This window comes from Cebus imitator, unplaced genomic scaffold (genome assembly GCF_001604975.1).
Source record: "Cebus imitator isolate Cc_AM_T3 unplaced genomic scaffold, Cebus_imitator-1.0 Scaffold447, whole genome shotgun sequence".
Lineage (NCBI taxonomy): Eukaryota > Metazoa > Chordata > Mammalia > Primates > Cebidae > Cebus > Cebus imitator.
Genome location: NW_016107762.1, coordinates 574,330 through 589,869, shown reverse-complemented (window position 1 = coordinate 589,869; position 15,540 = coordinate 574,330). Strand labels below are relative to the sequence as shown.

The 15,540-nt window shown below is 35.6% G+C and overlaps 1 protein-coding gene across 5 annotated transcripts in view; it reads right to left on the bottom strand.

Annotated features, from left to right (window-relative positions):
* The window catches only part of EMCN (endomucin), a 105,872-nt gene extending 103,040 nt beyond the window's left edge, over positions 1–2,832 (bottom strand). For 3 of the 5 annotated variants that reach the window (XM_017511352.2, XM_017511354.2, XM_037732386.1), the window contains exon 1: positions 2,588–2,830. In XM_017511352.2, the coding sequence (XP_017366841.1) occupies positions 2,588–2,654 (67 nt within the window). In that variant the 5' untranslated portion in view covers positions 2,655–2,830. Of the gene's footprint in view, positions 1–2,587 lie in introns of all 5 variants that reach the window. The other 2 variants (XM_017511355.2, XM_017511353.2) reach the window with 2 other exon arrangements.
* Between the last annotated feature and the right edge of the window lie 12,708 nt (positions 2,833–15,540).

Below are 15,540 nucleotides of genomic sequence, written 5' to 3'. Positions count from 1 at the left end.
TTCCTCCTTCTTGGAATCTCTCTTCGTTAACTTCTCTCTGTCCTGACAGTCAAAAGCTCATCCATACTAGATTTAAAAGCCATAAAAGCCACTGTAGGGGTCTGTTCAGCTTTAAACACAATTTAGAAAACCTTAGGAAAGAATGGCAATTCCCTTTCAGAAATCTCCCATACATATTTCAATAGAACAGCTTTCCAAATTGGAGATTGAAAAATATTATACCACCCACCAAGTAACAAAAAGTCACTCACTCACTGTGATGTAGAAAGATTCCCTTGATTTTCACAAAGAGCACAAAAGACTATATTTTACTTATTTAAATCTGAGACTGACATAAAACGTCAGAAAAAAAGAAAAGTAGTCAATTTATCTAAAAGATCATTATTTAGGAATAAATTGCTATGCAAAAATGCATGGATCTGCTTGACAACTTGTGAATTTAATAAGGCAGATGAAATGCCTCCCTCCCTCGCCCCCAAGAATCAACTTTGCTGAAGAAATATGTTAATCATCCTAAGTTTGAGGAATATATAAAGCTCTGAAATCAATGTGTACCTGGAACCGGGGGTTAAGGAAAAAAAAACATAATCAGCTTAGGAAATGCTTTATTTCCTGTGCTTAATCTGCAAAGAAAAACCAAGCAGGCAGAGCCAGGTGCAACAAAATCATACACGTAGATGGGAAATTCAGTCTTTTCATGCTCCACTCAGATGGTCAATTTATACGCTTGAGCTATAGCCTCCCCTTCTAAGACAAATGGAGTAGCTTTGGTTTATTTGTTTGTTTCCAAACACTGGCCTTCAGTTAACCTGTAGACTTGTCCGCTGACTTGAAGGAGAGAGTTATTATGTAACTATTGTCTCTGCTCAAATGGGAAATTATTCTATAGGGGTTAACAGTTCCTTAGAAAGAAGACAATGTTAACGGGTTGGTCTCATTACCAGTAAGCAAAAGGTGGTGTGTATTTTCCAAAAATGACCACAACAGAAGAACCTGGAGGACATCTCTGGGTTGTCCTTTACCTTCATGTCTTAAGGCCAGGTATTGCAGGCCACTTCTATTGATGCTATTCTGCTTTACTTTCGGAAGGATGAATGATCTATTCAGTTTAATAGTGCCAGCAAAGTAGTCTACTCACCGATGCTTGCAGACCTGGAGCAGCGAGCATTTTAAGCCAGCCTTTCAGACTTTACACTAATCTGTACATCTAATTGTTAGCAGTGTTTTCCATGGCATTGAGATTCCTATCAATCTTCCCCAAGCACACTGACGTTACTTACAAGCTATGTAATGATTTCTGTGGCACCACATATTTTTTACTTAAAACGATTTGACTCCAGTAACTCTTCTAATTTAAATTTTCTGATCTTGATGCTTGTTGCAACTTAACTTCAGAAACTCCAAGATGCAAGATGAGCAAATCTGTGTGAATTTGAAGTGTTTTTGAATTTGTCCTAAATTTACATAGATATTTTGAGAAATGACTGATAAAATGCTGTTCAGGAGGGATGTACTTATTTTTTCCGACAATCACTGTAAATTAGAATTTTGCAGGCAGCAATCTTTTAAATTGAAAATGAGCAAAACAAAATTAGAAATGAATGTTTCTGGTTTTTTTCCCCTAAGACCTCTCAGAGTCTGAATCGTCTTTCCCAATTGTGTTCTTTTATGGTAGTTTGTACTTCAATTTTCACACTTATTAAATCTATTTTGTATTAAAATCACATGCTTATTTCTCCCAATTGTACATCACTATGGGCAAGGACATCTTACTTGTTTTTATATTCCTTCCAGTACAAGGTAGGAACCTAATAAATATTGATTAAATTGTTTATTTTCAATCGCTCAGGAAGGGTTAAAAGTCAAATGTAAATCATTCTCGAAATTGTCCATTAATATATTCAAGACTTATGTAGATACATACCTATCTTTTATCTGAGTTTCTTAGCCAGAAGTAAATAGGTAGGATTTTATGTTTAACTATTCCTGAAATGTTATGCCAAATATGTATATGTGCTTAGATATGTACATATTTCTTCAGCAAAGGTCTATAGACTGTACAAATGAATCTCTCTCTACTCAACCTACCCCAAAATATAAAGATACACTTCCCTAGGCAGCTTTACCCAACTTCTCAATTTATCAGACCTGAAAAAAGGTTGGGAAAAATACAGGCTAACATCTGCAATATAATATCTGCGATTACAGCCTTTCACCCACACATGCCAATCTTATTTCTGAGCAACATCTGAAAACAATGTATTTTGGAGAGAAAGTATATTTTTAACCAGTATTCTATTCCCAGATTTTTATGCTTAAAAGGGGCCACTGTACGTTTCCAGTACTTTGTGATTTCATGAAACATGCTTTCAGGGTGCTGTACTCACAACATTTCCCTTCCATATAAACAAATATGATCTCTCTCAAGCCTTCTCCATGCACTCCAAGTCAACATTCAAACATTGAACTCATTAAAGGAATTGCTGCATCAAAGTGTCAGGGGAAGATCCCTGAAAGTAAACTGAGGCTGAGTCACCCACTACTGATTTCCAATGTGTACCACCAGAAGAATAAGAGACAAAGATACCTGTGTCGACGTCACTGCTGCAAAGACTGGGCAGAAGAAAAAGAATGGTCACTTGAAGCAGTTCCATGGTGCCTGTAGATGGTGTCAATGGCTTCTCTCTCAAGAGGCAGGCAGGGACAATTCCCTCCCAGCCTGGCAGGGCCTTATTAGCAAATGGAAAAGGTGTATTGAATGTGAATAGCCACTGCCCATTCCTACTTATTTTGGGGGCTCTGATAAAGAACGGGAGGAAATACACACGCTCCCTTTGGGAGTTCAGCAGAGAGGAGATTTATTGTTTCAGTCTCTTACAGGAACTCTTTTTTTTCTCTCTCTCTTCCTTTGGCAGCCACTTGTGTTTTTGTTACTACATTATTTTGTTCTTCTTCAACAGAAAGGTCAGGACGGGTTTTGAACAGAAAGAGATCCTTCTTGAGAATGGATCACAGCGCCTTCTAACTTTTGTTTTGAAAGTGCATTTTGAAGTGGTTATAAAGGGGCCTCATTTAGCAGCTACTCCCTTGGGATAAAGAGGCTTTCACTGCCTGAGGTTAAATTTTAGGGCAAAATCCATCAGGAATCAACTTGTTTTCTCTTTCCAACTTGAAAGCCAGGTTAGTGAAGCCCACCTTGTGAATATCAGTGAAAAATAGTATTAAATAGATTATACTCTGCTCTTGAGTAAGCAAAAAGACTTTTAAAGGATGTCCAGAGGCTTTTCCAGAACTTTTTTTTTTTCCCATTTATTTATTTTATTGTATTTTAGGTTTTGGGGTACATGTGAAGAACATGCAAAATTGTTGCATAGGTACACACGTGGCAGTGTGATTTGCTGCCTTCCTCCCCATCACCTACACCTGGCATTTCTCCCCTTGCTATCTCTCCCCAGTTCCCCACCCCTCACCGTCCCTCCCCTATTTCCCCCCAACTGACCCCAGTGTGTCGTGCTCCCCTCCCTGTGTCCATGTGTTCTCATTGTTCAACACCCGCCTATGAGTGAGAACATTCGGTGTTTGATCTTCTGCTTTTCTGTCAGTTTGCTGAGAATGATGGTTTCCAGATTCATCCACGTCCCTACAAAGGACCCAAACTCATCATTTTTGATGGCTGCATACTATTCCATGGTGTATATGTGCCACATTTTCCCTATACAGTCTATCGTCGATGGGCATTTGGGTTGGTTCCAGGTCTTTGCTGTTGTAAACAGTGCTGCAATGAACACTCGTGTGCACGTGCCCGTATAATAGAACGATTTGTAATCCTTTGGATATATACCCAGTAATGGGATTGCTGGGTCAAATGGAATTTCTATTTCTAGGTCCTTGAGGAATTGCCACACTGTCTTCCACAATGGTTGAACTAATTTACACTCCCACCAACAGGGCAAAAGTGTTTCTATTTCTCCACATCCTCTCCAACATCACATGGAACCAAAAGAGAGCCCTCATAGCCAAGTCAATTCTAAGCAAAAATAACAAAGCAGGAGGCATCACACTACCCGACTTCAAACAATACTACAAGGATACAGTAATCAAAACAGCATGGTACTGGTACCAAAACAGAGATATAGACCAATGGAACAGAACAGAGGTCTTGGAGGCAACACAACATATCTACAACCATCTGATCTTTGACAAACCAGACAAAAACAAGCAATGGGGAAAGGATTCCCTGTTCAATAAATGGTGTTGGGAAAACTGGCTAGCCATGTGCAGAAAGCAGAAACTGGACCCCTTCCTGACACCTTACACTAAAATTAACTCCAGATGGATTAAAGACAAACATAAGACCTAACATCATAAAAACCCTAGAAGAAAATCTAGGCAAAACCATTCAGGACATAGGTGTAGGCAAGGAATTCATGACCAAAACACCAAAAGCATTGACAACAAAAGCCAAAATAGACAAATGAGACCTAATCAAACTCACAGCTTCTGCACAGCAAAAGAAACCATCATTAGAGCAAATTGGCAACCAGCAGAATGGGAAAAAATTTTTGCAGTCTACCCATCTGACAAAGGGCTAATATCCAGAATTTACAAAGAACTAAAACAGATTTACAAGAAAAAAACTCACAAGCCCATTCAAAAGTGGGCAAAGGATATGAACAGACACTTTACAAAAGAAGACATACATGAGGCCAACAAACATATGAAAAAATGCTCATCATCACTGTCATCAGAGAAATGCAAATCAAAACTACATTGAGATACCATCTCACGCCAGTTAGAATGGTGATCATTAAAAAATCCAGAACTTTTTAATAGAATTAAGCAAAGACATGTGAATGTCCATTGACCACTCCTGGTTTTTACTAAAGGACTTTGATGATGAATAACGAATAATTACTTATAATACCTCATGAATGCTCTTCTTTTATTTTATTTTGTTTTATTTTTGAGACAGAGTCTCGCTGTTGTGGCCTGCGCTGGAATTCAATGGCACAATCTCAGCTCACTGCAACCTCTGCCACCCCAACTCCAGCAATTCTCCTGCCTCAGCCTCCTGAGTAGCAGAGATAACAGGTACCCACCACCATGCCCAGCTAATTTTTGTATTTTTTAGTAGAGACGGGATTTCACCATGTTAGCCAGGCTGGTCTCGAACTCCTGACCTAAGGTGATCCACCTGCCTCGGTCTCCCAAAGTGCTGGGATCACAGGTGTGAGTCACCGTGCCCGGCTGATGAATGCTCTTCTTTAGGGGACAGGATTAGAATGGCAGTGAGTGAAATGCCTTCATACATCAGTGAAGTCGGGAGAGGTCGATTCTTTAAGACTGGAAAGTCAACAAGGCTGGACAATCTATACAGCAGGGGTCACTTTGATGTCAGCCGTGACTGATTAAAACATGGTGATAACACTGCCACAGCCCTGGGTATAACCCTGTGTGTGCCAATGACTTCATATTTTTCCTCAGCCACAGGCTTCATGTCTCATTTTTGTCAATCATCTTTTTATATACCTTTACTCAGGCCTTATTGGACAACATTGTTAGTAGATCAGTGTAGATTCATTTGCCCCACAAAAGAAAGGGAAACAAGAGCGAAACTCCGTCTCAAAAAAAAAAAAAAAAAAAAAAAAAAGCTATTCAAAAATTATACCTTTACCTGTTTTCAAGGAGGGCACACATTTCACTGCTGCACCATGCTGGGAAATACTTCATATAAAAAGAGAGTGAGTCAACTGCTCAAAACACATAAAAAATTAGCTTATCCAATGTTATACCAGGGGTCAGAAGAGCTAAGTTTCTATTTTGTGCATAAGCAAGATTGTATTTTACCCTCTTCTAATTGATTTTCTAAAACAGACTGCCTTTGGGGTTGTTACTTTATTTGGCATATCCTGGAGAATATAAAGATAGGAACATATGTGAATAGATGTCACATGCACCTTCCAGAAATAAATTGGGGTGTGGCCATGTGAAATCACAGTCGAACACTCACATTGCCTCACTTCCTGCTCCTTCTGTACTCTAACACTGGAGTTGTCAGTACACAGAGTCACCACCAATGCTGGTCACAATGATTTCTTCAGGGATTTGATGGCATTTGGACTTCTCAGCCCTGACTCCTATGCATTTCCATTTAGTGGACTAGGTATCTATTCTAAGAATGCCTGATAATAGAATATTAAGACTACTTAAAAGACAAAGTCCTGTAGATGAAAAAAANAAAAAAAAAAACCTAAGAAAATACATCTTAAAATAGCTAGCCAAAATAATAATAATAATAATAATAATTAAAATATAAGAACAGAAAAGAAAAAAATGAGGAGTAATAATGGGGGGGTAGGGTCAGCTTTGCCTTAGTAAATCAGGAGATATTTTTAAGGCAAAATATTTAATTAAAACAGTAATGGTTACCAGAAGAGACAAAAAGATCAGTGGCAAAAAATATAAAGTACAGACACAGAAATATTTATATTTGTTGCTATCTACATGTATATACACACAGATATATTTACAGATATGTCTGTGTATATGAATGCTTGTATGTATATGCATATATTTAGAGAGAGATTAGAAATAGGTGAGTTTAACATGTAGTAACTGTGATTAGTAGGGTATATATTTATTGTGAGTTTTTTGATAATGTGTTAATCATTTAAGAAAATTTTTAAATTAAGTCTCTGTTTTACTTAAAATACCAAATTGCACATGTTAATCTTATATGTTAAAGATTTAAGTTTAAATAACAAAATTGTAAAATTCGAGGAGAGAATATGGTAACTATACATAATTGGGGTAAAGAGGACATTTTATGCACGACACTAAAGACAAAGCATGTAAAAGAAAGATGTCATACATTTGCTTACACAAAAATTAAAAGATTTTTGGCACAACACACCATGAATTTAAAAGGCAAATTAAAAATTTTGTAACAGTACGTGATAATTTATCTTAAAAATACCTTCTGATCTAAAAAACAATGACCCTACATTTGAAAAAGGCAAAAAAGTGTCATGCAAGAAATGGAGGGCCAGTAAAATACAAAACTATATTAATCACCCCAGAGATCAAAGAAACGAATATCCCAACATCAAAACGGCATATTTTGCCTTTTATATATAATTAGGTATAGTTCTTGACAATTCCCATTGTTGACAAATGTTCAAATAAAGTAACTATCTTATTCTTGGGGTATGACCTTTCTGAGATGTAACTTGGCAATATACATCAAAACTGTTAAAGAACCATACTATTTGAACTTGCAGTTATATGTTTAGGAACTTATTCTTAAAAGGAAGATGTTCACTGAAGTTCATGTAATTACAAAAATTTGTCAATACATTAATTATTGAGGAAGAATATTATTCTGCCACAAAATACTAATTAGATAACTTTTTATAGATGTGGAAATATATTAATGACACTTTTTTGCATATATATATGCATATATAATACATATGCATATGATATATATACATGTAGTACATGTATATGTGTATATATGTCAGTACACATATACACACACAGGGCAAGAGAAAGTGAGATACAAAATGTTAACATTGCCTATCTTCTGGAAGTAATTTATGGGTAGTTTTAAATCACATTTTTAAATTTTCCATAAAAAGATCTTCCAGAGTAAACATATTGTTTTTGCCTCTTAACAACAAAAACACTTTTGCTTGACCTGATACATTTTATTTAATTTAATATTTTGTGTGTATATTTATACATATATTTATTAAATATTTTGTATTCTAACCTGCCAGAATGTTTTCATTATTAGGAAGTTTATAATTTAAAAGCACTTTAATAAAAGAGAATATGTGAAGAGAACTGAACCACTCTAACCTGAGAGATGAATAAATGTATTTGCTCTTGTTTTCTTGTTTCACAATTCGTCTTCTGAATTGCTTGTCAAAAGAAAAGATAGCTGCTAGGAGGTCATGCAAGAGCAATCTTAGAATTCTTTGCAAATGCATAGCAAGGCCTGTCATTGACATCTTTGACACGGAAGAAATTGTGTAATGAAGACTCCAACACTCATGATTTATGTTAGCTTATGTGGCACTGAGAAAATTTATTCAGATGGCACCATTACTAAGTCCACAAATTAAATTCCTTTTCCATACTTGCCTTCTTCCTCTCAGCCAGCTCATCGCCATGAATAAAATTATCGAAAACGGGAGGAAAGCCAAGAATTAATTTTATGAACTGGCAAAGAGCATAATCTCAAGTTCAAATCCTGTCTCTACCTTAGTTTTATGTGACTTACTGAACTATTTGTCCTCTCCATGCTTAGATTCCCTACAGAAAGATAGGATACACATCATGCCAACTTTCTAATGTAGTTTAGAGGATTAAGTGAGATTCCAGAAAGTCTTCTGAAAATACATATTAAAACAGGCAAACAGTAACCTACTAACCTTAACCTTTAGAATCTTTCAGTTGCTGGGATTTTATATAAACCCTATTATTCCATAGTGATTAAGAAATTTCCTAATATTCAGATGATGAGATCCCAAAATATTGTTGAGAACTGATTATACAGAATCCCAACTGTTATTACCAGGAATTTGTTCTATGCTCCACTTTAAGGTACTTTAAATATCAAGTACTTTCTTCAGTGGAGATGGAATCAAACAGCTTACTTTTGTTACTTGCCTATTTGAAATGGGAATTGGGTGATCTCCTGAAGATAGTGGAAACAGAGCTGAAGCCAAAGAGCTATATAGAGCACATGATTTTGAAGATATCGAGTCTCCCTTCTTCAGAACCAAAATGGATAAGGAACATCAATAGTGGGAGGGCCCAGCCATTTGGCCAAACTGATGCCAGTAAAATCACTATCTTTCTCACCCATCACATTCCCATTAATCAACTCCCAGTGACTCAGAGCCAATGGTAATTTTGTTATTGCTCCTATGAAAAAAAAAGCATCATAGCAAATTGTTTCTTGAAGTTTCTCAAAAGCTTATCTCTCACATTCTCCAATTGTCCATCCCAATTTTACTCAACATGTAAAGATGGTTCTCTCACCTCATACCAACTCCCTAACTTTGAATATATCTCTTGATATATAAGGGTATGAATACAGGGAAATTATAAAACCACAGTGGCTCAGAGATGAGACTTACAAGAAGTTAATTTCATACAAATTTTTCTTAACATAGGAACACCCCTGCAAATGCTGAATGAGCCTCCCTGCTAACAGATGAAATGATTAAGACTCACTACTCCATCAGGCAGTCCATTCTCCTACTGCACAACTCTTCTTTTTAAAAAGTCCAAGCACCATTCCTTCATCCTCATTTGCCTTAAGAAGCTCTGGAAATCACTGTAAAGTTCTTCAACAGTTTATTCAACTTTCCATATAGCTTAGCTATTGCCAGCCATGAACTTTATGTTCAAGATTTTTGCTTGATGTCTCATTTTTGGTTTTCCAAAAATAGCATCTTATAGAAACATTCTTCTCTTATATGATGCCTATTAAAAAAGTATTGGGTGTCTAGCATATGCCAGGGATTTTTACATATACGTTCATACAAAAATGTGACATTTAAGAGAGCAACACCTAAATGCAATTCACTTTTCATCATGTGCATACTCCATCTAGCTTGACTAATTTATCTATGATTATATTTTAAATAATCCTTTTGTCTACCAGTTTAGTTCCTGTTTTTAGTTTGCCAGATCCCTTTTTGCATTGTCTGTCTCCGGTCATTTTGCAATAATCAAAGAAAACTTTCACAGGATCAAATCTGAATCAATTTAAAAATACGATATATTTCTTTTTCACTTCCTAACTTCCAGAGCAATGAAAGTTAGTTAATTCTCTAAAGAATGTAAATTTTCTTTCTTTTTTCCAAACTAAAAGAGTCAATGGCAGGCACAGTATTCTGGTATTATAGAAACATGTAAATTTTACATTATAATAGAAATGGAATGTCTGCACTGGTTTATTTCTCCTAATAAACCCTTCCTACAAATAACTCAGTGAAGGAGTTACTTTACTAATGGCTCCTGGGCTAATCCTCAGGGATTCTAGAAACTGCTTCTTGCTCTTTGTCTATATTTCATTCCCAATCTTCTTTAGCTACTCTCTTCCAGGATTCTAGCCTAGCCTATGCCTTTCAGAACGGTCTCTACCTACCGGTAGTTTAGTTTGGTGTTGTATTTGGGTGCTGCATCTCACCTCAGTGTTCTGCTTTCCTGTGGAGAGATTTCACAAATGATAGTATTCTACACCGTTTCCCCAATACTCTTGTCAAAACTGGCTTAGATTTGTTGCCAAGATTTCTCCTGCTTACTGAATGTCTAGTTCTCTATATTAGGTAGGCCCATGTGACTAGTTCTGGCAGAGGCTTAAGCAAAAGTGACATGTGTCACTTATAGGACAATGCATAGAGGAGCAGATATGCATACTTTATGTTTTCTACTCCTTGTTCATGTGACCTTTGATACCTGTATTCCTGATATCCCTGAGTTACTGTAGAACAGAGCTTTCCTACCCTGACACCATGAATATACTGAAAATTTGGATGAGCAACACATAAACATTTATCGTGTTAAGCCACTAAGATTTATTTTTTTTTAATTTAGTTTATTTTAAGTTCCAGAATATATGTGCAGGATGTGCAGGTTTGTTACATAAGTAAATGTATGCAATGGTGGTTTGCTGTACCTCTCAACCTATCACCTAGGTATTAAGTCCCTCATATATTAGTTATTTATCCTGATAAGCTGGAGGCATCACACTACCTGACTTTAAAATATACTACAAGACTACAGTAACCTAAACAGCATGGTACTGGTATGAAAACAGATGCATAGACCAATGAAAAGAATAGAGATCTCAGAAATATGACTGCACATCTACCACCATCTGATCCTTGAAAAACCTGACAAAAACAAACATTGGGGAAAGAATTCCATATTTAATAAATGGCACTTGGAAAACTGGATAACCATAAGCAGAAAATTGAAACTGGACCCCTTCTTACATCTTATACAAAAATTACCTCAAGATGGATTAAAGACTTAAATGTAAAACCAAAAATTATAAAAACCCTAGAGATTTCAAGTTTATTTTGTCACTGAGGCATAGCATAGCCTATCCTGACCAGTAAAAGTTCCTATTATCTTTTCTTGAAAGTCTTAGTTAATGAAATTAAGACTGAATCGGTCACACTTTTCAGACATCATCAGCCTCCCACACTAGATAGTAAATTTTTCAATCACAGAAGTTTTGTTTCAGTCATTTATCCCCCAGTTTAACTTGACATAAAATAATTAACTTTTTTTTCATCAAATAGATTGACTTCTCAGCTCTGACCTTAACCTTTTGGGAAGATCTTATATTGGGTTCTGTTTTCTACCAACTTTCCCCCAATCACCTGCTCTACTTTGCTTTTAGCAATAAAATGCAATTGCAGCTCACTGACCCAACTGCAAGCTCATGGGTCACTTTTTGGCTCCTGACTTCTGTTTCACATCCAGGATTTTATTTTCAGGCCCCCCTCAGGTTCAGATTCTATCATCTCTTTCTTGATTCTTGGGCTGGCCTGAAATCTCAGGAACTTAGAAACAGGGTATTAATAATTAAAAACATGGTCATTATCAAATTCCCTGCCTTGCTAGAATGCAAACAATTTTAGTAAAATGCAATTCGGTTTTTCATTCAACTTTTCAAAATAAATTATTTTCATTTCATTATCAAATAGAGCTATTTACAAATGTTTTCAACCTTATTAAACTAGCACTGGCTTAGTAATTTCCCACCCCATATATATAACTAAACATAAAAACATCTTGGATCGACAACAAAGCTGGGACCCAACCCAACCCATTCTTTCAAATCCAGCCTTTGGTCAGAGGAAATGACATAGTAATGGCTTTCACAAGCAGATGAGTGCTGCATCTGAGCACATTTCCAATCATAGAATCCAAATTTCCTGTCCCAGTAGTTTTTGAATTCTGATATCCTGCCCTAACAATATAACACTGGCAGGTTTGCCCATGTTTGACCTCAAATCTCAGCATCAGTATTAACCCATGGAGCTTTTCAAAAACATATATGTTTAAGTCTTACCCATGAAATTTGTATTTAGAAAGTACAGGGTAGATGCCAAGGCATGTATATGAGAAAAAAAATCCACCAGAGATTCTGAAGTGGTCACCCTCAGTTAATAATTACTGACTTAGAACATTATAAAATGTATAGATAGATAGATATACACACTATATATATGCTATGTATATATATTTTTATAAATAAGAAATATATCTATATATGTATATATTTTATATATAAGAAATGATATATAAGAAATATATCTATATCATTATATAGGTATGTTTCTTAGATATAAAATATATATGTATATAGCTATAAGAAATATATCGATATATGCATATATACGTATGTACATAAATGCATATAGGTATATATGTATAGGTATATATACACATATATATGTATGGGTATATATGTATATATAGATATATTTCTTAGATATTAAATATATATTTATATACATGTATACATGTATGTATATATGTATATATATGTATACATGTATGTATATATGTATATACATGTATACATGTATGTATATATGTGTATATAGATATATTTCTTAGATATATAAATATATATGTACATAATATATAGTGTGCATGTATCTATACATTTGATAATGATTGAAGTCAGTAATTATTAACTGAGGGTGACCATCAGAATCACTGGTGGACTTTTTTTTTAAGTGTGCTTCCAACTATTTAAAAGGTAGCAGCAACATTTCTTTGTCTTCACTGCCAACACCCATTCAGAAGTCTTCCGCTTTAGTATTCTTTAAGTGTTCCTAATTGACTCCTATCAAGCCTACTTAACATCAATATATTCAGATTTTAAAAAGCAGTGACAATATTTCAGAAATTCACTTTTACAGAATTTTTACCACTGTAAATTAAATTATACATTTCATTTATATGACCAGCTCAGAGCTAATTAAACCTGGCTTGATCTTTTTAAATGGAAATTAGTCCAGGCTATGTGGGAGAAAATTATTTCTTATGATTTGAGCCCTTAAATTTCAAAAATTCCAAGTTGCGTGTAATTATCATTCAAAAATTCCCTTTTGAATCTTATTATACTTGCATCCTGATTTATAGAACAAGAATAAAATACCTCTAACTCTAGAAGGAAAATGATTACATTCTCAGTGTTTTCTAAAAGCTTTTAGAAAAAGCTTTTTATTTCTGTTTGACTGAGATGTTTTTGCGAAAGTTCAAGTTTGAGACGTAGTGATCAATGTGTGATTTCATTATAAAGGCATTCTGTCCAATCAGTTTAATTTTAATATCATATTTTATTTCATGCCGTCCAAAATATTTTCTAATTATAAGTTTGCTGCCCAAGTAGAATTCTCCTCTTGAAAAAATATTCTGCTAACCCATCACCTTAGCAGTAATTACGCTCTGTTTAAATTAATAAGTTAAAATTTGTGTTTCTATACAACCAGTCTCTTCTGAATATGACTAGTTTGGTTTAGTCTACAGCTGATAAATCTGAGTTTCTGATCTTATTAAACTGAAAGCTAGACTCCGATTCATTGTGACCCACCCAAGTCATGCCTCTATGAAAGCCCTCTCTATATGTCTATTTTTATTGTTGTTGCTGTTGTTCTTGTTGCTCCTGTCACAAAAAGAAATTTCTAAATGTCATTATCTACTGTATTATATAGAACATATTGCTCTCTTTTCTTCACTTTTTCCCAAAATAAGTATTTTAAAGGTCAAAGATGGCTCGCTGAGCCCTGATTTCTAAAATTTAATGAAAAAGTTTACATTTTTCTTTAGTATTGCTTTCCTATTTTTATAAACATTGATAATCTCTCAGTGATCCCAGTGATGAATGCTTCTTTAAATATCATTCCATTAAAATTCTGATTTGTTAAATCTTTTATTTCTAAAGAATGATGGGTTTTATTTCATAATCTTGTTAACACTTACAGATATATTTAGTGGAAGCTTGTTTCATGTTGCAAGGAAGGATAAATAACAGTTACAACATTCTTATAATAACCATGGCTCTATTCAATGAGTGCACCACTCTTTTTTTTTTTTTTTTTTTTTTTTTTTTTTTGTTTTTTTTCCTTTTTTTTTTTTTTTTTTTTTTTTTTTTGAGACGGAGTTTCGCTGTTGTTACCCAGCCTGGAGTGCAATGGCACGATCTTGGCTCACTGCAACCTCTCTCTCCTGGGTTCACTGCAACCTCTGCCTCCTTGGCTCACCGCAATTCTCCTGCCTCAGCCTCCCGAGTAGCTGGGACTACAGACGTGCGCCACCATGCTCAGCTAATTTTTGTATTTTTAATAGAGACGGGGTTTCACCATGTTGACCAGGACAGTCTCGATCTCTTGACCTCATGATCCACCCGCCTTGGCCTCCCAAAGTGCTGGGATTATAGGCGTGAGCCAGCACACCTGGCCACACCACTCTTACAATACAATCAGGTACTTTGTTCAAAAATTTCTCTTTGTAGACTTCTCTTTCTGCACTTCCAGGACACAATCCTAGAAAGTCTGTAACTGATACTGATGTTGAACTAGGTATCTGTGAATTTCTAAGAACTGATTTAATATTTTTAAAATTTGTACCAAATTTCCACAATTCACTGAAGACAATTCATTTTAGTGGTTATTTTGTTCCACTTGATTGCTTGCTTGCTCTTGAGTGTAATTTTTGAAGGACAATTTTATATTATATTATATTATATTATATTATATTATATTATATTATAATCTCTCCATCTTGGAGATCCAGGATGGCTGATCACTAGCAGCTCAGGATTGTAGCTCCCACTGAAAGTGCAGAGAATGAGAGGACGCCACACTTTCAGATCAATTTTTGTTGCTCACGCACCAGGAGATTCCCAGTGGAGGAGCCCCATGGGTCGCCAGCGCGACTCTTGTGGCCGGCGAGGCGGTTTTGCCGCTGCCTTGGTGTGGTGGTTCTTGGTGCACAGTCAGAAAAGCACCATCAATCATAACACTGCTGTTTTGGCCGGTGCAGTGGGTTGCTCAGATTTTAGCACTGGGAATCAACAAGTTGGACGTCCATTCAGAAACTCAACTATAAAGACAGTAATTATAAGGACCACAGATGGATAAATCTATAACGAAGGGAATAAACCAGCCTAAAAAGGCTGAAAATACCCAAAATAAGAATGCCTCTCCCTCTACAGGGGATCACAGTTCCTCATCAGCAACGGAACAAGGCCTGATGGAGAAAGACTGTGTTCCATTAACAGAAGCAGGCTTTAAAACATGAATGATAAAAAACTTCTGGGAATTAAAAGAACCTGTTCTAACCCAATGCAAAGAAACTAAGAACTTTGAAAAAATGTTTGACGAAATGTTAACAATAATACAGAATTTAGAGGGGAATATAAGTGAATTAATGGAGCTGAAAAACACAACACGAGAACTTTGCGAAGTATGCACAAGTTTTGACAGCCAAATTGAT